The sequence below is a fragment of the Glossina fuscipes genome, unplaced genomic scaffold (genome assembly GCF_014805625.2).
Source record: "Glossina fuscipes isolate IAEA_lab_2018 unplaced genomic scaffold, Yale_Gfus_2 2, whole genome shotgun sequence".
Taxonomy (NCBI): Eukaryota; Metazoa; Arthropoda; class Insecta; order Diptera; family Glossinidae; genus Glossina; species Glossina fuscipes.
In genome coordinates, this window is record NW_023998416.1 from 8886301 (window position 1) to 8906949 (window position 20649).

At 35.6% G+C, this 20649-nt stretch overlaps 1 protein-coding gene across 5 annotated transcripts; it reads right to left on the reverse strand.

Moving 5' to 3' along the window:
* Positions 1 to 1513: 1513 nt before the first annotated feature.
* On the reverse strand, positions 1514 to 20581 carry LOC119632792 (E3 ubiquitin-protein ligase Ufd4). Of its 5 annotated transcripts, none has more exons than XM_038025889.1 (11): positions 20395 to 20581; positions 18495 to 18575; positions 17594 to 17733; positions 15809 to 17528; positions 15535 to 15657; positions 13695 to 13959; positions 13413 to 13634; positions 12839 to 12874; positions 3390 to 8053; positions 2341 to 3314; positions 1514 to 2266 (listed from the first exon to the last, which is right to left on the reverse strand). In XM_038025889.1, exons 3-11 carry the CDS (start codon positions 17731 to 17733, stop codon positions 1984 to 1986), a joined length of 8427 nt encoding a protein of 2808 aa, XP_037881817.1. In that variant the 5' UTR covers positions 18495 to 18575; positions 20395 to 20581; the 3' UTR covers positions 1514 to 1983. The 5 variants fall into 5 exon arrangements, with proteins under 5 accessions (XP_037881817.1, XP_037881820.1, XP_037881819.1 ...); XM_038025890.1 differs by having other exon boundaries at positions 1984 to 2266; positions 20489 to 20507; XM_038025892.1 differs by lacking the exon at positions 15535 to 15657 and having other exon boundaries at positions 20395 to 20580.
* Between the last annotated feature and the right edge of the window lie 68 nt (positions 20582 to 20649).

Below are 20649 nucleotides of genomic sequence, written 5' to 3' on the forward strand. Positions count from 1 at the left end.
TTACTTCTTGGCGGGAGTTTGAGCGCACGGTTACTAAACCGACATATCGCAATTAATCAAAGAAAGTGCTAAAGTGCTCGAACGTATTCTTAAGAAGGCGCTTGCAAGTACCACCACAAGCGGCTCTCTACGTCCGATAGCATTGTCTCTCAATTCCGGTTCGTCAAAGCTGATTTTTCAAATTATTTGCCTGCAAAATTATAAATACGATATGCCGCAATCGCATCCACATCCTATGACCGTGTTTTGATCGAAAAAAAGCGCTCAAGCCAGCCAGCCACGCATAAATGAAATCGCCTTCAATTCCATCTATGAAAACTATCTGAGCCAAGGCTTTGGCTCTATACATTAACGTAAAGGAAGATGGTAATAATCAATCGGACAGGGGATAAAATCGATATAAGAGAAATTCTTAATAAATTTTGTGATGTAAAAGAGAATTATTTGACACATTTAGCAAAAGATTATTAGATATTTGATAAGATTTATTTGATTTCATGTTGAATCAACACTTAGAAAGATAAGACTTAAAAACTAATTCATTGATTAAATATATATAACGTGATGGATAAGTTCAGGGGGAAATATAGTAGTAATTTGCAAAAATTATGTTAAAAATATCAGTATCAACTAATTTAAATTTCTGGAGTCGAGATTTAAAAACATGTCCGCCGTATTCATTTTCTTTTTTTTTTTTTTTTCTTTTTTTTTTCTCAAAATCACAATATATTTTTTATGGGATCGTATGATGAGTTTCTTTTCTTATCTAATTTAATCATAAGAAATTGGCTGCCACCGACTGTGATGAAATTCAAGCTATGATGAGATAGATATCTAATGCACTTAAAAAAGAAAACCTAAAAAAGAGGAACTAATACTACTAATAAAATATTCATGTACATATGAAAATTGTTCCTAATCATCATTTAATCAAAACATTTGATAATAAGCCTCGTCGTCCTCCTCCTCCTCCTGCTCATCTTGAGCTCTTCTATTCTCCTTAGATTCTCGAATTCTGCGAAGAAATATTGATGAAGTTCCGTTTATTTGTTTTATTAAGAAAATATTTTTTGTATATATGTATAGTACGCAATGTCTACATTTATTACGTGTTTAGTTTTCGAATTTAAGTTCTTTCCATGAAACGCAATTGACTTCTAATCAAACCGATACTAATTACATAAAAATTTCGTATTTAAGAAACATTTCAATTTTATAGAATTTCAAATTCATTAAAAAACGTTTCGTAACCTATATAAATGTCAGTGTGTTGCTAAGTATATGTAAATGATTTTAAATTGAAAATTATTCATGACAATTTGGATTTCTTTGTTCCCCTTTTTATGTTTCATATCACGAATGACGTTCACACGTAGAGAAATAAAGTTTTCGCATTAAAATCGATCCAATGCCGTTTAAATGAGCGAAAAATAGTGAAATAAGATAGTATTTAAGAAAATTGTTTTCTAAATATAATTTGTTTTTGTAAAAAAATTTTATAGTACCTAAAAAAAAAAAAAAAAAAAAAAAAGAGAAAACCCGAAATCAATAATAAAAAAAATTCAAAATGCAGAGTAGAAGTAGAATAGCGAAAAATGTGTCAATTCACACATGCACATATTCTCGCATACATAAACACACATACATATATAAAGACAATAGTATAAAGTGAAATGAATAGATAAGAAAGTGTAAAATAGAAATTCAAACTAAAATAGTTAAACGCTTTCTTTTGCGATGCTTTGATTTGAGGGCGTAAAATTTTCAAATTTCTTGCCTAATGAAAGTTCCCTAAGTAAATTTTTTCGCACTTCCTTTATCCCATACACTCTATATGATTTAAAGATTGGGTGAGAATGAATATTAGTGTCCTCTTTTTGATCTGTTGCAGCTTAAGGTGAGAGTAAAAAAAAAAAAAAAAAAAAAAAAAAGAAAGGAAAATAGAGGATGAGGAAATTAACTGAATCGAAATCTAAATTCAATTTAATTCAAATGGAATCCCTTTTCTTTAGTTGCAGTCAACAGACGTTCTTTCATAATATCTTCCGTTTGATAATCTGGCAATTTCAGATAATGGACGCATGTGTTGACCGATGGGTAACTGCCATCACCGGCATCTACTTTACGCACAACTGTTAAACGGGGATGTAGATTTGCCAAACCGCCCGGAGGCAGACTACTACAACCAGTTGTAAATTGTAGGAATGCTTTTCGTTCAGGACCCGTCATGCTCATCAGTACGTTAACGAAACGCAAGAAACCAGGACTGTGCAAAGAGAGAATATGAATTTTTTTTTGTTTGTTTAGACTTGTATCTAAATTAAAATTGATTGCAATTACCTATCCTTGGAATAACCTAACTTAGGTTCAGTATAATTAATGAGATCTTCTCGAGTCCATTGTGGATGCTGCTCACCACAAATCATCATACGAGCTTCAGTCGGGCTAAACGCAGCTAACTTTTTTAGTGGGAACACTTCACAAAAGCCCCGATGAAATGCATCCAATTGCTTTGCAAGGCCATCTTGCAGAGAGAAGTTAATTAACGCCTCACAATATTCTTCAAGATTGTCAATAGTAACGTCAATGTTTACGCCGTTCGGTATTAATTCAGCATATTCGTATCCATAAATGGATGAACTCGGCAAATAGATAAATGTTAGGGCTAGATCTTCAAGTTTAACTTCGGCTCCGTTCTTAATTTGAAGTTTAAGATCATCAATCGCAACCTGCCGTTTCTCATTCGAAATATTCATATCAGTTTCAAGAGCTTGTTTGCGGCTCAACAAGTCTTGCAATTCCTTAATGAACTCATAACGTATAGGATCAATTTCGGCTAAGTTTTCATATGACAATATACCATCGTACCACTTAATGTCAGGGCGTCCTAATAACTTTGAGCAAGAATCGGCTAATTCTGAATCTTCCGATATTATCGACGAAGCCATCAGATCATCCGAACCGACTGTTTTTGCTCGCAATTGACCGATCGATGAGGAAAGCATTTTATTGTGGCATAACAATTGCAGGAAAGAGTCCGAAAGCGGCAAGTCCACCAGACGCATATCTTGTAAAACTTTTGCGATGAAAACGCCTAAAAACCAAAAATACTTAGAAGCCCGATCGGAAACTTCCGAGTCCTGTGGCAGTGGCGCTGGGAAAAGTCCACTTTCGCGACGATTCACATAATAACCGATTGGTTTCGCATCGTCCTTATTTAATGTATGTTCCTCATTTTCGTAAAGTTCATTTTGCATGTGTTCATCATCACACAACCACATACATAAATCGGAACGTTGAAGTTCCGCTGCTACCTGTAAGGGGGAAAAGCGTAAATTTCATGCATATATAGAAATTCAGAAACAAAAAAGCTGTTATGCAATGCTTACTAGTGCGTAAAATTCTAAGGTCGGTCCCAAGCCGGTACCCTCTTCACCTAAAAATTCCACTTCGAGAACAGACTTGCGATTACAATGCACCTTCATCACCTGCATTGCCCATTCTAATAAGTTTTCATTGCGTGGAACTTTAACGCGTTCATGCTTAAGACGACCTACTCTGAATTCATGCTGATCATCGCGGCGTGGGCTCAAACCCGGCATCCGTTGACGCTCCAAAGTTACGTCTCGCTGCGACTGAAGACAAACAATACTACGAGAGGCCCCAAACGCTGTGCAATTGAAATATAGTTGTCGCGTTTCAAAAGGGAACAAGAAGGGACAAGATTGATTGAGATCCTCACACCAGGTAGGTAAAGAATTACTCGACAATACTAGAGGATCTTGAATTTGTTGCTGCAATTTATTTGTAATTTTTTTGCTCATAAAGAGTTCTGACGGAAGATAATTACTAGTGCTGTCATTAATATCAACTGCATCATAGGCAGCCTGATTAAGCGTGTTCACCTGATTCAGCAACTGTAGGACATCTTCTACGGAACAGTTGACATTCTCAGACGTAATAAAATCACCACGAATTGGCGAATTTGGTGACAAAGTCGAAGCGCCGCTCTTTGAGGAAACAACCGGCGTGTTTGGTCCCTCATCAGTTTCTATTCCTTCGTGCATGATGTTGGGTTGAATTTCTCTGTAAACAATAGTGTAGGTGGGTTCCCAAGTTTTACGAAACTTGTCTGCTTTACTAAGCTGTGAAGCTTGTAACAATTCCTGCACTGCTCTAAAGATAGTCCAATCGTTGTTAACTAATTCTATTTGGACGTCGGCAACTCCTCCTATACTCGGCCCTCGCAAGGATAAAGCTAAAACGGGTTGTTGCATGGGCTCTTGTTCATTTGATTTTACCGAATCGGAGCTAGTCCCTGGTGCGGGTATCTCCAAATCGGAGGTCTGGTTTACATTGGTTCGACCTGGTCTAGGATCGAAGGCTGGTATTAAAGCTGAAAACTGCCTCTTCAATACGAACTCATCATCCCAAGATTTACGTTTCGCGACGCCAGCTAAACGATTTTCCAAGGTTTCATCATCCATAAATGTTAACAAGTTTCTCGACACCATTACTTGCAACAACGTATTACCGACTTCCTCATACTCGTCTTCGTTCTCTTCGTCGTCATTATCTTCTTCCATTTCGTCATCATCATCCATATCTCCTAGCAAAGCGGGTGCTCGGCAACTTTCCAAAAAATCTTCCAATGACACCTGTTCACTATCACTTGAAGTCGAAGTGAGACTCATTGTTAGTGCCGGATTTATGGACGCTTGCGTCTGTTGACCATTCGATGCATTACCAGTGCCAGAACTTATGTTTGTGTTTGCGGTATTAGCTGCATTGTTTGACGATAAACTGGGATAACTTTGAGCCGTACTTAATAAACCCGAATGAAAATTTGATGAAAGGGCTAGCTTAACTAAGCTTGTAACAGAATTAGGTCCTCGCGGAAAGAACGAGTTAGCTCCACTTGAATTTTGATTATTGCGCTCGTTCGAGTTAGAATTTGATGAATTTATCATTTGATTATTTTGCAAGTTTGTGCCTTGTGAAGTTCGTCGTCTAGCCATAGCCGCGAACGTTTCTAAAAGTCCAGTATGTGCCGAAGTTTCTGACTGGGATTGAGCTTCTGACACCGATGTGGTAGTTAAGTTTGGTACACTGACACTCATTTGATTCGATACCGAAACGGAAACTACTGCTTCATTTACGTCTGCGTTTTGAACATTTTGTGATGATTGCTGACCATTAATCGATACATTAACGCTGCTAGACTGATCGCCATAAGATACAGCAAGTAATTTAGGATCGTCGCCGCAAGATTCGCTTTGCAAAACTGTGTCGACATTATTTGTCATATTTGTATTGATGTGCACATTCGGAGAGCATTCAACATTAGATGTAATCTCGCCTGCATCCACTCTTGCTGCTGACTTTATCCCGGTTTGTGACAACAAATTGGCTGCAGGTAACGACAAAATGTCAGATGATAATATATTATTCGTGTTATTTCGTAACATGTCAACGCCTTCGCGCATTTTATCAATCATTTCAAGAGCTTCGGATGAAAATTGCGATACGCGTTGACTGGCTGAGCTACTTGATCGAAGATTTACCAATAGATTCTTACTTAAACCAGGCCCCGCCGAATTATTTGCATTCATCTTATTATTGACTTCACATGATGTTCCCGAGGAGGAGCTTGAAGCAAATATAGAAGCCAAATTATTTTTATTGCCAGTATTCGTATTGTTTCCCAACTCGCCGGGCTGATTATCGTTCAATGCCAAATTCTCTGTTATTGTCGCGAGATCGGATGCTACATTCGCATTAATAGCTTGCATAGAATTGTTTATAGTTGATAAGTCGGTTATATTATCGCGCTCTCGCAGTAGTGTTGAAGTAGGAGCTGTCGATATGCCCACATTCGGTCCAGAGGCCGTACCTTTGCACGGCACCAACTGATTTTCATCTCCACCACTTCCGGCACCTGAACCCGCAGCCAGCATCTGCGATTTTGCTGAAGAGAAAACGTCTTCAGTGATAACTTCAACAGTTTGCTTCCAAGCTAAATTGTCGGCAGATGCTGCTTGGTCCGGTGGACCCTCAGAATTTCTATTAATTTCTGTGGCTTCCGGTAGAGAAGGAGTAGAGCTGGATTTTCGTGAGTTCAGTGAGATTCCTTTGTCAAATTTTTTCCCTGTATTTACAGTTGATGGCGCTACCGATGTACCACCTTCAAACATGGATAGATTTTCACTATTCGCTAGCTTTAGATCATATTTGCCCTCAGCGCCCATGCGATACGAATTTCTAACGCCATGATCCCATTTAACGTCAATCCAACCATTATGTATTTCACCAGTGACGGTGCCTTCACAGCATCCATCTTGGTCGTCCCAGCGCCAATCTACACCTCTCACTACACGAGCTCCAGTTGTAATATGTTTTAGTTGAGCTCTAATTTGACGACGTTCACGCCGCATTTTAGCTTCGGCTTCTTTAGCTCCCTTGCCGATGTCTTCGCATACACTTACTACTCGTCCATATATCTCAAAACCGCTTAAACTGAGATAATGTGTCTGACCAGAAGCATTCCGACCATTTTGTTGTACGCGAACGTGACGAAAACCTTGATTCTCATCCGGTGCGCACACTATAGGCCAAGTTGAAGTGCTGCCTGGTTCAACAAGACTTTTGTCGTCCGTATGAGTGACCAGGGTGATCCAATTCACGCCATCTTTGGACCCTTGTAACATCCAATTACGCAACGCGGAACGACCATAACCGCGAGCGTGTCGGAGAGTGTAAGCATTGGGAATTATATAAACGCCAAGATCTATAGCAAACCAAGCTTTTTTATTATCCTTCGTGTGACAATTGACAGAAATACTATCTCTCGATAGGATATCTTCCAATTTACCGTAAGGTAATGTTTTCCCTTCAGAACTTGTTACTTGCACTAACCCGTATTGAGCTGGGTTGACCCATTCGCATGTCTTCCCATTTGAACCGATGTAATAGATGAGACCTTCCTCATCGAAATCGTAATGGTGCTTGAAGACCATACCCTGTTTGTGTTCCTTTAATTTCTTCAAATATAAGAAAGTCCCTCGATCCATATCGTACCACTGCTTAGCTACCATTTTTAACAAATATTTGGCCAATTGACCCACAGTTGCTAGCGGCTCCATTTTCAAATTTCGGCCAGTGCGATCAAAAAGAGTTGTCTCACAAGCTGCTCGCTCTAAACGAAAACGTAAGCGTTTAGTGAGTATCTGCAGACCATAACCCGATCCCGGTGCATCATATAAATACACGGGCAACTTTTCAGTACTTTCAAGAACTGCTACTAATTTTTGGACTAATATGGAGGCTGTATTATTGCCTTTTGTTGAATCCTCGTTATTGAGAATGCATTGCTTGAAAATGGCAACTCGTTGCTTTTGCATTTTATTCATTTTGCTGCGCGACAAGCCGTTATCCCAGTAATTCTTTGAGAGTACCGCAACTAAAGCCTGCACCAATCCCGATGAATGCATCTCGTAAGCGCTTACAACACCATCTTCCTGCAATAATTGTGATAAATCATTCAAAGCCTCACATAGTTTATGCTGCCACTTGGTTTGACCGGGCATCCGTTGCTCCTCCAAAGCTATTTCAATTCTCTTTACAATGTTTGTCAATTTGGCTACGGCACCCCGAGGTATCGCTTGGGCAGCCTTGAAATACTTATTATAGATGTCTCGGGCCATGTTTTTAACTTGCGTTTTTTGAACTTCTGTTTTGGTTTTAATTTTCTTTTTCTTATTCGTTGACCAACCAGTAGCAAAATCGGGACCTAATGTAGTCTCCGCCGTGAAAGTATGTTTCGTGCCTCGATTGCTTTCGAATATGAAACCAGGCAAATCGTCCTGCAAAATGGTTACCTGGTGTCCTTCAGTATTGTGCACTTGCAATTGATTGGGTTTCTGTGACTGTAATACCCAATTTCCTACCACTAGGCGCAAAACACTAACAGAGGGCAAGATCGGCTGAGAAGGCATGCCAGTTCGGACGGCGGAACGTGCGCGAAGCAATTTCTCCAGAAATTCACCGCGGTTTTCTACAAATGGATTTAAATTAACTGCATATTTTGATAATTTAATTCGTGAAATCAAAAAAAAAAAAATAATAATATTTCGAAAAGAATTTATTTCTTTGCTTCTGCAGTTTTAAAAATAATCAAATGATCGATATGCAAAATCGTAACGGAATATATATAGCAATTTTTATTATATTCTAAATCATTTCTAAAAGTATGCTTGTAAAGTTCTAAATACTCAAATGCATGAATGAGAGAACAAATGCTGACAATTTTAGGCAACGATAGGATATTAAATTTTGAATTTATATATGAATTTCATTCAAGAATATATAAAACGTTACTTAATCAATTTTAGTTTGCGTTAGATTTCCCTAAGAATTTTTCGCAATTTAAAAGAAAGTCACCTGAGTGACATCCTTTTTAAACAATGCAAATAAAAATTGAAATGGAAACTTAGCACCCTAGTCACAATGCATGACAATCTTAGTTTACATGAGAAATCTTAGTTCAGCGCCATTCGTAAAGCAAGGGATGGATATCAATAACTAAAAGTTCCATTTAGAATTTCTAAAAGTAATAAAAAACTCTTTTCTTATTTATTGATTTATCTTATACTATACTTATAGGCGTATGTTAAATTTGTACGGACATATTAAATGACCAGAATAACTTGAGATAGGCAAACCTTTTGATTATACCGACGAAACAAAAACGATTCAAAATAATTTTCTGAACTTACATAAGACTGTTCCTCTATCTGTCTATCTAATCTCGGCCTATATGTTCAAGCTATAGATTGCCGCTTTCGAAATAATTTGATAGTCTAGTCAGCTGACCACGCTTTGACACGCAAGCTGAACCCAAGCAGTATATTTTGGATCGGGCCAATTCTATGAACACTTCGCATGCTGGCACATAGTCTCGCAAAAGGAAGGTTTTCTTTAGCAATATTATGCAATTTCCAGTGTATCTATTTATTTTACTACACTAATAGACAACTAGTGTCCTCTAGTGAAAGATAAGAGTGTATTATGGTCACAAGTTTTAACTTTTAAGATCAAGATAGCTGGAGAATAGTGCTAGGAGAAGTGCTACGTAGAATATTTAATGTTCGGCTTTGTCCAACGGTTTCGCTTTTCTTTTTTGGTATTTTGTGCGGAAGTTTTCAGCAAATTTCGTTGTCGATGTTCCAAGACTGAAACGTTTTAACTTCTCTTAATTAGCGTTAAGCGTTTCCATTAAACTATTTCGTACTATAGTAATTATCTCGGAAAATCTTGAGAAAGAATAGATGTGTAACCTTGAAAACGCTGCCGTGCCAAAAGTGCAACGACTGCAGACAATGCTATGACAACACTTTGGCTTTTTGATGACATTCGAAACTATGGTCGATTGTGAAGAACTGAGCATCCCGGCATTTTGTCTTTGATGCATAACAGGTACAAAAGTGCCTTAAGTCGCACGTAGGATTTCACTTTGCTACATATTTAACGGTACAAATAAGTACTTTGTTAAATTTGTTGAGGCTTCGAGCTCACGTACAAAACGATTCCGGCCAAAGCCGAATATATATATTTGGTTGCTTTTCAACGCATTCTACAAATTTTTTCTCAGTTTAACTGATCACTTTTGGAAAAAAAGCTAATGACAATAATTTGTGGATAAATCATAAACAACCAGAATCGGATGTTATCATGTACTGCTGCTACAGCGAACATCTGATATAGTTTCTAAAGAAATTTCCTTTACAACCCAAAACAAAGGAGAAAGCAGTTAGATGGAAGGAAAGTGTTAGGTCCAAAACATATATGTATGTATGTTGTGAAATCAAATGTTTATTAAAATGTTCTTCTACTCTATTAAGCGTTTAAAGTGTGACACAGAGTTGAGTGTTCTGATTACAGTCTGCTTGTTTTGCTTCTTTATTTTAAAGTTTTATTATCTGAGATTAAGATAAGTTAACGTTTTCGAGAAAGCATAGCTAAAATAAATGATTTCTCGCAAATCAAATATAGTTCGATATGAGTGTAGAGTATCTTCGTTCAAATTAATTGGATTAAGTTTGGAAAGGGATAGTTCATCGTTATCGAATTCATAAATTGTAAATGGCATCATGTTACTAGTGGATTAATATTATAAATAACAATTTGTTAGACATGCTTAGCTAATTATCTAATTAATATTATTAATAAACTTTACAAGATTTAGTTAATATATCGCAAATCATTTTGATAAATGAAATGAAAAGGATGTTTGATATAAATTTTAATATCCATCATCAAGCATAAATTATAAAACATTCATCTTTCATACGTATGAACCCATTTTAGACGTGGACTTTTGTGATCTTAATTCAATATAGTTACTTTTCTGTCAAAAATTACTCCTTCTTGCCACGTGAAGACTGACTTACTTTTCATGAGAACCCTTTTAGGAGAGGATGTCGTCCATAAATTAAGCCAATACAGTCCACACCTGGCATATTTTTTGCATTTGTATGTCAAGTGTTTTTTCTTTTTATGGAATATCAAAAATTAGACTTTGTTGTTGTTATATAAACGTTATCGATAATCGTTTCTAAGTATTTTCATTAAAAAATGCATATTAAAAAATTAGTCCCGTCCATTCCATTACACTGAAATTGTAATTTTTTACAGTTTATCGCTAAGAATTATTAAAAATGGTAATTTTTTTCATGTAACGACTTTTTTCATGGCACGGCATTACACGAAAAGTGCTCGTAAAATTTACCCGATCTAATTATTTTTCATAGCTAAACAATTCATTCTAAAACAAAAATCAATCAGCGAAACAAATTCGTTTAAAATGTCTCAAAAATTACGGTCTGCCGGTTGAATATAAAAATGCATGGGTAACAGAAGACCGAGTTAATTCTTAATCGACTGATATATAATCTGAACATGTTCTAGAACTTAATAGATAATTATTATTAAGTCGTACAAGAAGAGCAAAACAGAAGAAAGACATATGCACTTTGCATAATCTAGAAAATAAATGTCAAACAACATAATGGCCGACTGTCTACTAATTTATACGTGTGTAAACACGAAATTATATCATTATATCTTACACCACTTTTGACATATGGCATTTTGTTTGTGCAAATGCATGTAACATCCAGACGACTCACTCTCCATCATGCGGAATCAGTATGAAATGATTTCTGCGACGTCTAATATTTGTCCATATATTTAATTTAAATCGGACTATTCCTTCTCCTTACGCAATTCTTTCATTTGTAGAAGTCGTTGTAGTTATTTCCAGCCAACAGTATGATTAGATTATAGTGTAATGGCAAAGCAGCGATAGACTTATTTTGATGATTTTTTTTTTTTTAATTTTGTTTTTTTTTTTTTACTTTTTAATAAGTTTTTTATTTTTTATATTTTTCCTTTACTTTTATCTTTTTATACTTTCTTATACTTTTATCTTTCTTGTACATATTTTCTTCTTATTTTATACTTTTATTCATTTTATTTCGTAAAGAAATTTATAAATGTGTCTACGGTCGTTGATGCACTAATATCTCATGTTCATTGATAACCGACAAAGCAATAATGATTAAAACGAGTTTGGAAGGAAGGAGGAAACTATGTATTGACTTTAGATTAAGATTTATTTTTATGGAACGTACTGCGTAAGTGCTTTAATCGCTGTTGTCTGCTGCTTTACTTTAAACCCGTTCTCTAAAAAATTCCCTTTACGCTAAATAGCGATCTATCTTGTCCCTTCTAAGTCCCATTTTTCCTTGGAAGTATATGTTGACATTTAATAGTTACATATTAATTGACATAAAACCTTCCTATCCTTTTGGTTACATCTTCTCCTCTCACTTACAAGGTATTACTTACTTAGGCTGTAGAAAATGCTGGAACGATGGACTTTGGATGCACAGCAATTTCATAGCCTTAAAACAAGTAAGTACAATATAGCGGGCCGCAGCCCATCCTTAATTACCCCACTTGCCACTTCGCCTAATACGGTTATTCATATAGTGACGTTTCAAAATAAACTATTATATTGGAAGTGTTCGAAGATTCATTTTTAGTAGAATTCGCCCTTGGGGTCACAAAACAAGTGAGTGTAACAAATTTCATTAATATATATCTCGGAAATTTGCGGCCTGAAGTTTGAACCCAGGAAAACAACATAGACTGCCACAGAAGGATAGACACACTTAAATAGAATCAGAAAGTCATTCTGAATCTGTCGGTATATTAAAATTTCTCCTGGAAATTGCATGTATTGCCCTTGTACCTCAAGTAAACATTTTTAATAAAGAGGATTTTGGAAATCATTAATTGTTGCCATTCTGCACAAAGTTTATTTGAAAGAATGGTAGTAAACGCTTTCCTCGCATTTTACTACAACTACCTCTAACCGCTTTGGGTCGTGCTAATTAGTTTTGCAATGTAGTAATAATTCCAGATGAGTATTTAACTTTATATACCTGAGTAAATTTAATAATTTGCGTTTGCTTGATGATGAACTTACGCGTACATATATCGATTAACCCATCCAGATTTAGAAATAAAAAGCCTGCACAGCCTACGCTTTAGATAAATGTACAACATATAATTTAGTTTGTTTTTTAATCAAGTTCCCGAAAATTAGTAAAACGAAAATTTGGAAATGTTATTCTGTTACTTTCATTAGATATAAACGCAAACGATGGATGTTAAATAAAGTTAAAAAAAACAAAAATATATATATATAAATAAAAGACAAAAAAACACACATTACGTTACAAAGAAAAAAATTAACCAAATTTAATATTCTCACCTTCACTATTTGACGAATCCATGCCACGTCCCCTCCCTAAGACATAAAGATAGGTTTCGTAAAGTTTTTTTTTTTTGGTCAAATTAAAATCAATCAAAAAGAAATCATTAGAAAGTAACAACAAATACAGTAACAACAACAACAACGACAACGACAACAGAAAACCGAATAGAATGAAACAAAGCCCAAAATAACCCGAAACTAGAATATTAAAATAAAACGAAAAAAAAAAAAAAAAAAAAAAAAAAAAACATTACAATTTAACTTACATTACGGAAATACTAATTTAGTTATAAAAGTAAAATATAGTAAAATCCACATACACACATATTAATGAATTAATCAAAAAAAAATTAGAGTTGAGTTTTCAAAGTTCAAGGAGAAACGAGAAAGAGATCTTGTTGATCTTCGCAACAATATACAGAGAAGCCGTATTTACATTTAATATGTGGTATAATTCTAATTAAACTGAATTTTGAATGAATGTGTGAAACGTCTAAATATTATTGTAATGTTTATATAAGAAAAAGAAAAACGCATATTTTTGAAGTTAAGTATGAGTAAAACTACTTACCAGAACTGTCATTGCCATTCTCTGGGCTGCCACTTGAGTACATGGTGGCCAATTTACCGTCGAGTATGAAACGAAACCATCCATTAGATCCATTCGATAATTCCAAGGCGGCAAAATCTGACCAAACATATAAACAATCACGACCACGGCAGACACTCCACTCATGCCAATGATAGGCTTTTCCTTGAAGTATTTCTTTAGCATCTTCTATAGCATCTTCCCCTTAATATGCATTATAAGATATTTACGCAAAATAAAATAAACGCAAATTGAATCTTATACCTGGCTGTGATTGTTGCTGCTGCTGCTGCTGCTGTTGTTGTTGTTGTTGTTGTACATTAGTAGCCACCACATTCTGTTCATCAGGCGTCGCTGTTATTGTATTATTAGTGGCCGGAATTGCATCGCTCTCAATTTCGGGTTCTATTAAAGCATGCACTTTGGAGAACACTCCTAATCTAGCGAAATGATCGAGAAATTCATCTTGAGTTTTACTCATAAGCTCTTCGATTACAGTAAGTACAACTAAGTGACCATCATCGTCGTCCTGCAAAAAGTTAATGAGTTAGACAGGAAATTAAATTTTATTATATGCTCTTAGAGAATTCAAGTCAAGGGAAAATCAAAAACACATTCCATTTTTTTAATAAGAAATTAATACAACAATCAAAGCTTTAACACCCGTTTATTTCCAAGCAATAAAACTCAAAATCACAATTTTGGGAATCTAATGTTCGTCTTAACGACGAACTTATAATTTATCTACTTTGGATGGTGTCTAGTAAGCGGTCAACATACTTCTTAATCAACAAAACTATTCATTTGGATACAATTAGCTTTATTTATAGCAAGAGCTTACTGCTCTGTCTTTTCACCTATCAAAACTAATTAAGGCATTCTTTTAAGGGATTGACAATCTTATGTTGTTGTCCGCCCCTTTTCTTAATTCTTTAATAAACTAAACTAAGAGTAGCACAAACAATAAAAATACTACGTTTATGCACACAAAACCGCATTGAAAATTGAATGAATCGGGTGAATAACAAATATCCAACAGGATAAAACGTCAAAAGTCAAGCATGGCTAGTGTTTTACATACTTTTCGCCTGATGCATTTCTTCGTTCAAACTTACAACAGTCATTGTCACTGTATGTCATCGTAACTATTTTGCGCTAATAAAGGTATTTTATTATGATTCCATCTCATCGAAATTGTCCATAATCAATTGCTATGCAATGATTTTTTCGTATTTTAAAGTATGGCTGGCGGACTAGTGTAGAAACTTGTTCGTAGAATTAATTCGACATAGACTAACGCAAAAATATATGAAAGAAAACCATGATAGGAACATAGTAATAATTTTAATAAGAAATGGATCTCTCTCAATGCATGCTAGGTAGCGCACGCTCACACTCAATATATTCTTATAAGTGAGGAGAATGGTGAAACAAATAGAGATTTTTCACTGGTATCTGGTATGCAAGGTGTTGAGCACCTTGATAATTAAATGTCGCTACGGATTAGTCCATAGATACAATGCAACCTTTGGGCCATATAATGTAATAAATACTTAACTCTTCGTGTTTTAATACTGTTTCTAAGAGTTATAAGATACACCTTAACCTAAATAAATGCCTTTAATCCGTACTTTATTTCGCAAGTGTTTTGCTTGTTTTGCTAGCAGCCTTATGTTAAATTCGATGTGTTCTAAATGACTGCTTCGAGTTTGTCTGAAGATATACATGATTTGCCGTCGGGAATATTAATTATACAAATGCTCTGATTTCCATACATCAAGTCGCCTAAATTTAGATTTTGGGCAGAAATGTATATTTTTCACTAAAAACTCAAATTTACTATTATTGCAAAATTAGGATAGTCACAAAAGATAATATTAGTCACTTTTTTATACCAAACAAAATAAAATTTAAGACGCTGGACGTCTTTAAGGGAATTTTCCAATAACTTCATTCAAAAATTCATTTTTTGGAAACTCAAAAAAACTTTTTCAATTCATTGATAATGATCGAATGAAGGTGGAGTGGAAAGCGACAAAAATGAAGGTTAGAATATGATAAAAGGTGTCAGACACTCAAGCAACCCAAAGGAAAGATCGGTTACCCCATTATACGATTTTGATTCCATTGGCAGAATGAAACGAGGATCCGCTCGTGCTGGTTTTGCGCAGAAGGACATCAACAAGCCGTTATCATTCGCTCTGAAAGGTGGCCAACTATAGCTGATCTATTGTGAATGTCATCAACATTTTTTTTTTTTTAAGGATATGATTATAAAATAAATGTGAAAAAATATCGATTAATTCAATGTTTTTGATTTTCCGCCTTACATTCTTTTGCGTATATGTGAATTAAATTGGAGGGTTTGTGGTACTTACCTCATTATCAAGCACGCTAGCTACAACTTCAACCAGCAATGTTCCCAAATTGTTTGCAGTATTCCCAGTAGGGAAAGTCGAAGCGCTGCTTTCCAAGTGTTGCGGTTCACAAAGACCTCTTAGGACTGTTGGTTGAGCATATTGAACCATCTTCTTGATTAATCCCAAACTGGCTCTTCGTACACTGCTTAACATGGTGCCTTGAAAAGTGCGGCAGAACATTGGTAAACATAATTTTAAGTAGATAGGAGCCATTTCGGGGTCCCCACGTGGTTCTTTGCTCGAATTTTCGTCACTGCCATCCTTGTTACCTAATCCGTGACCGGCAGCCATCCATTCGCCCGGCGATTGTAGTATAGAAGCTACCTCACGGTGTCCATTGTCAGAACGTTCGCGAGCTTTATCCAGGGGCGTTTTACCGTCCTCATCACGCAAATCGGGGTAAGCGCCGTATTTGAGAAGAACTTTTGCAATTCCTGGCCGACCAAAACAAGCTGCATAATGAAGTGAAGAGCTTCGTTGACCCTTATTAACATCGGCACCCTTCTCGCACAAATACTCGACCATTTCCAACGTACCAAAGGCCGAAGCCCAGTTAAGCAGCGTTTGACCAACATCATCCATACAATTTACATCAATACCGCCAGATTCTATAGCCTCTTGAAGGGCTTCTGTATCTTTTGAACGTATACAGTCGATTAGCTGCCGATGAGTGCGTTCCACAGTTGAATCACTGCGACGAGTTCGTGAAACTAATTGCCCTTGCCCTCCTGCATTTCCTACCCGATTCAATGCCTGCCGACCCTCAAACAATAAAAGTAATAATAAATCTGCCAACCGCATACAATCTAGCACGCAGCGTTCATCGCCTTTAAGAGCACGTTCGATAGCGTCCGGCAATTGAGAACGCAGGACATCGTGAGTAATGGATGGTGAGCCACGACATAATGTGGACAGTAATGATATTGTCGTCGATATGGATTGTGAAGAACGATTAGGCTCTGCCGATTGATTTTTCTGAATTGTATTGGGCACGTTGGCAGTCAAGTTTTCGTTTTGCAAACCAGAAGTAGAGGGGCCACCTGCAGTTGGCGTCGTACCACCTGCTGTTGGGGCAGAGTTGGGTCCAGCAGCATTGCTCAACCGTTTCAACAACTCATTTACTAAACCATACTCAGCAAGCGGTGCTGGATCCACCCACTTACGAGTAAAACGATCGGCCACTGATGCAAAACACTTGAGAGCACCATCAGCGACCATGGGGTCTTCATGTTGTAGCAAAGTGCTTAGACTTTCTACACAATTTTGAATGCAAGGAGAATTTGGCTCAACTTTTGTACAGAGGCGAGACACTACAGACATGGCAGAATGCAAAGTGTCCTTGTGAACTTGTGATCCGCAATCTCGTATAAATGACAAAACGCAATTAAGACCACCACCTTCAAAAACAGCGCCTGCTTCGCGTGTACATATCAATTCCAATACTTTAATGCATTGTTCTGCCAGATCGCGTGAAGTACGCGAGGACAAATCGGCGACAACTAGACGATTGCAAATTGCCTTGATCGCACCGTCAATAGCAACGATGCGTCGTGTACACTCGGCCGACACGTCTAAATAATAGGTAATAGCACGGGCAGTTACTTCCAGTACATTCTCCGGTGCCAATTCATCCAAAAATATTTTGCACAAAGCCGGTAAGAAAGTGCGCGGTGGGCAACTGCGAAACGTAAAAAAATTATTCGTAAAGTGAAAAAGGCATACGAAATCCAGAATTAATATCACCTTTCAAAACATCGGTCCACATTATCTGACATCAACAAAAGCATACAGAGCTGTTCCAATGCAATCAATTGCATATCGCGCTCATCTCCCTGGCCCATAGACAGCCATTCTAAGAGTGTCTCTGGATCCACGTCCCCCATCTGCAATTGATCGGAGAACTGATAAATGTCAATTCGAAATACAATTTTGTTGAAAGTGAAAGCTTTTTTAAAAAAAAAAAATTGAAAATTTTGAATTATAAGCTAAAACTCTTTAATTTTTTATCTTTTATTATACACAAAAAATGTTCTTAATTTTTAGAGTCGGCAATGAATTTGTAAAATAAGAACACTACGCAGATGTCAATATAATTTAGTGACAAGGATAACGAAATATGTAAACAAAGCAAGACCGATTTATTGGACGCCCCGATGATAACATCTGTGCGTTGACAAATCCCATCAGTCATTTAGTGTACTATTATAACAAATACACCTCAGATTTGACATATATACCCTTATATGATTTCCATAGTTCGACAATTCGTATTGTCTATGTAAAAGCTAGTTCACAATAAATAAAAAAAAGTAAACTCAAAAATGTGAACATTATTAATTTTCTTAAACGTCCAATGAACATATCAAATAATTTTCCAATCTTTGTTGATTTTGTAGAAAAACGTGACTAATGATCAATCCATGATTAGTAAGCGCGTAATTTATGTTTAAGTGCCTTGAAGTACATCTTGAATTTCCGCCAACTTAAGTGAACATCGAACAATGTTTGTATGATGTTACGATGAAATTCCGTATAGCATGTGATATAAACATTATTTGAGCCTTAATAATAATATTTCACAGGCACACATTTATAGCAGTTGATAGGTGCGTACCAGACTTTTTTTCCATAATAGAAAACATACCTTTTTGATTAAGTTGCGCCCTTTAAGTTGACTTCAAAAAGAACTTTGTCTTCAAATTGAACTAAGAATGTATGTAAAAATCTGAAACAAATGAAGAATTATTATACATAAATGGGTATTACATCTTTTATTGTCTTATATATAAAAAATATAAAGTCTAATCAAGAAAGTGTTTGAAATGAAGGAAAAGATTATAATCGTCTTATCCCACATGTATGTATCGGGATAATCATATATGTATAGATATGTAAAACAAAGCAAATCTATTTCTTTAGGGAATTTTGTTGTGTATTTTCGCCGATTGACAAGAATGCTTTGTTCTCCTTTTCACTCTTTACAACAGAGGCAATATGAAGCAAGAGAATAAAAAATTAAAGAAATATCCCCAAAAGTAAATAATTTTTGCATTTAAAAGCAGAAAAAAAGGAATGAAAGAACGACGACGAAATGATCGAAAAAGGAGAAATTTCGAAAATAGTTTGTTTTTCCAGACAAGACCTTTATGTGTTACTTGTTAGTCACAATAACAGAAATAGAGAATGATAATAAAATAATAAATTACAAAAAGGACTTAATAGGATAGAAATAAAAATCTAATCAACGGGAATTTAGTAATAAATCCAAGGAAAATCCTTTCTATAAGTGCTTTGATCTAAGAACGATTCTAAACGATATTTTCGGGAAACTAACATCTTATAGTGAACATTACTTCTTGAACATGGGTACATTAAGTTGGTGCGGAATTAAGGATTTAAGACATACCGATCGATGCAGAATCACTTTCTGAATTGATTTAAGCGTGCCGATCAGTCTTTTTTTGTCTTCAAGTAACAGGCCGCAATTTTTGAAATGTTTCGATGAATTTCGTTTCACTGAAGCGTGCTGGCCCGAGAACGAATGCTATCATAAATAGGCCGAATCGGACCCACTCCCCATATAAAGCCTTATTTTGTTACATTAATAATTGTAGGGTGGTGGAGGATACGTAGTGTTTTTATATGTTGATAACTATTTTCCTTTCAAATATTACGACCGCATGTGCAGAGATGTTTGAAGCAAAGTTTGAAGTCCACAATCGTGACGACTCAAGAAAATATATGCATGTATGTAACAAGTTTTATGCATATTTCTTTGTTACAAATATTTGACAAAAATTTGATCATAAACTTTTTTAAGATGCTTTAATTCGTATCTCTTTCATCCGCTTATTTTTTTAATGATTTATGGAAAATCTTTCGAAATCCTATAAAATCTAAACTCTTCTGGATAGGTAGCCAAAATATATTCGAATCTTTGAGACATTTGCGCAAAATTTTGCAATAAAAAAAAAAATTTTCAATTTATACGGCACTCATCTATAGACTATGAAAGCTGTAAACTCAATAAAACATTTCACCAGTAATAACGGCATTCAGCCATTTTACTAACATTTTCACAATATTTCTTTCAAACGTAATGCAATCCAGAGCACGCACATGCGACGTAAAAAACTGGCAATAAAAAACCAACAAAAAACAATATAGCAAGGGTGAGCTTATATGCAAGCTAAAGAATAATTTTATATAGATAGAAGCCTGGATGTATTCCAAATATTGTAATTAGATGAAGGTGGGATATTCGAAATGAGAACAGACTTTCAACAAACGATAAAAAAAGATATATACAAATTATGGTCAATCTAAACAGTTCTGCAAAGGCATATATTAGAATGGTGCACAAATGCAATAACAAACTTATTAAATAGCATTTCATATTTTTTTTTGGTCGCATATGCTATGTCGTAAGCCACAAACGAAAAAACGATTGATTGCAACCGAAGTCAAGGAAAATTACGAACTGAAAAAATCTTAAATTTTACAATTTCTATATTTTTTCTCACGATTATCAATATTTTACTTACCAATCTACTTGTGCTTTCCTAATACATTTCTCAACATAAAAAAATTGGGGTTCCACTAAGATCTAATTTATTTGAAAAGTATAAATTTGGTTACCATTTAGCTTATTTTTCCATATGCGTAAATGAACTTTAATAACACAGTCTGAAAAATATATGCTTTCCTCTTCGGCAAATTCTTCAATTTTTTCTCGATTTTAAAATAATTTAAGCACTCTTTTAAAGTTTTTTCAATATTTGATTTCACAATTTTCCCGT

What these genes read in the sequence shown, in the direction of transcription:
- LOC119632792 (XM_038025889.1), bottom strand. Translation starts at nt 17,733, where the DNA reads ATGGGGGACGTGGATCCAGAGACACTCTTAGAATGGCTGTCTATGGGC. An exon ending in GTGGACCGATGTTTTGAAAG is followed by an intron (nt 17,529 to 17,593) that starts GTGATATTAATT and finishes TACGTTTCGCAG; the next exon opens with TTGCCCACCGCGCACTTTCT. An exon ending in AATCAAAATCGTATAATGGG is followed by an intron (nt 13,960 to 15,534) that starts GTAACCGATCTT and finishes AACTTTTTGCAG; the next exon opens with GACGACGATGATGGTCACTT.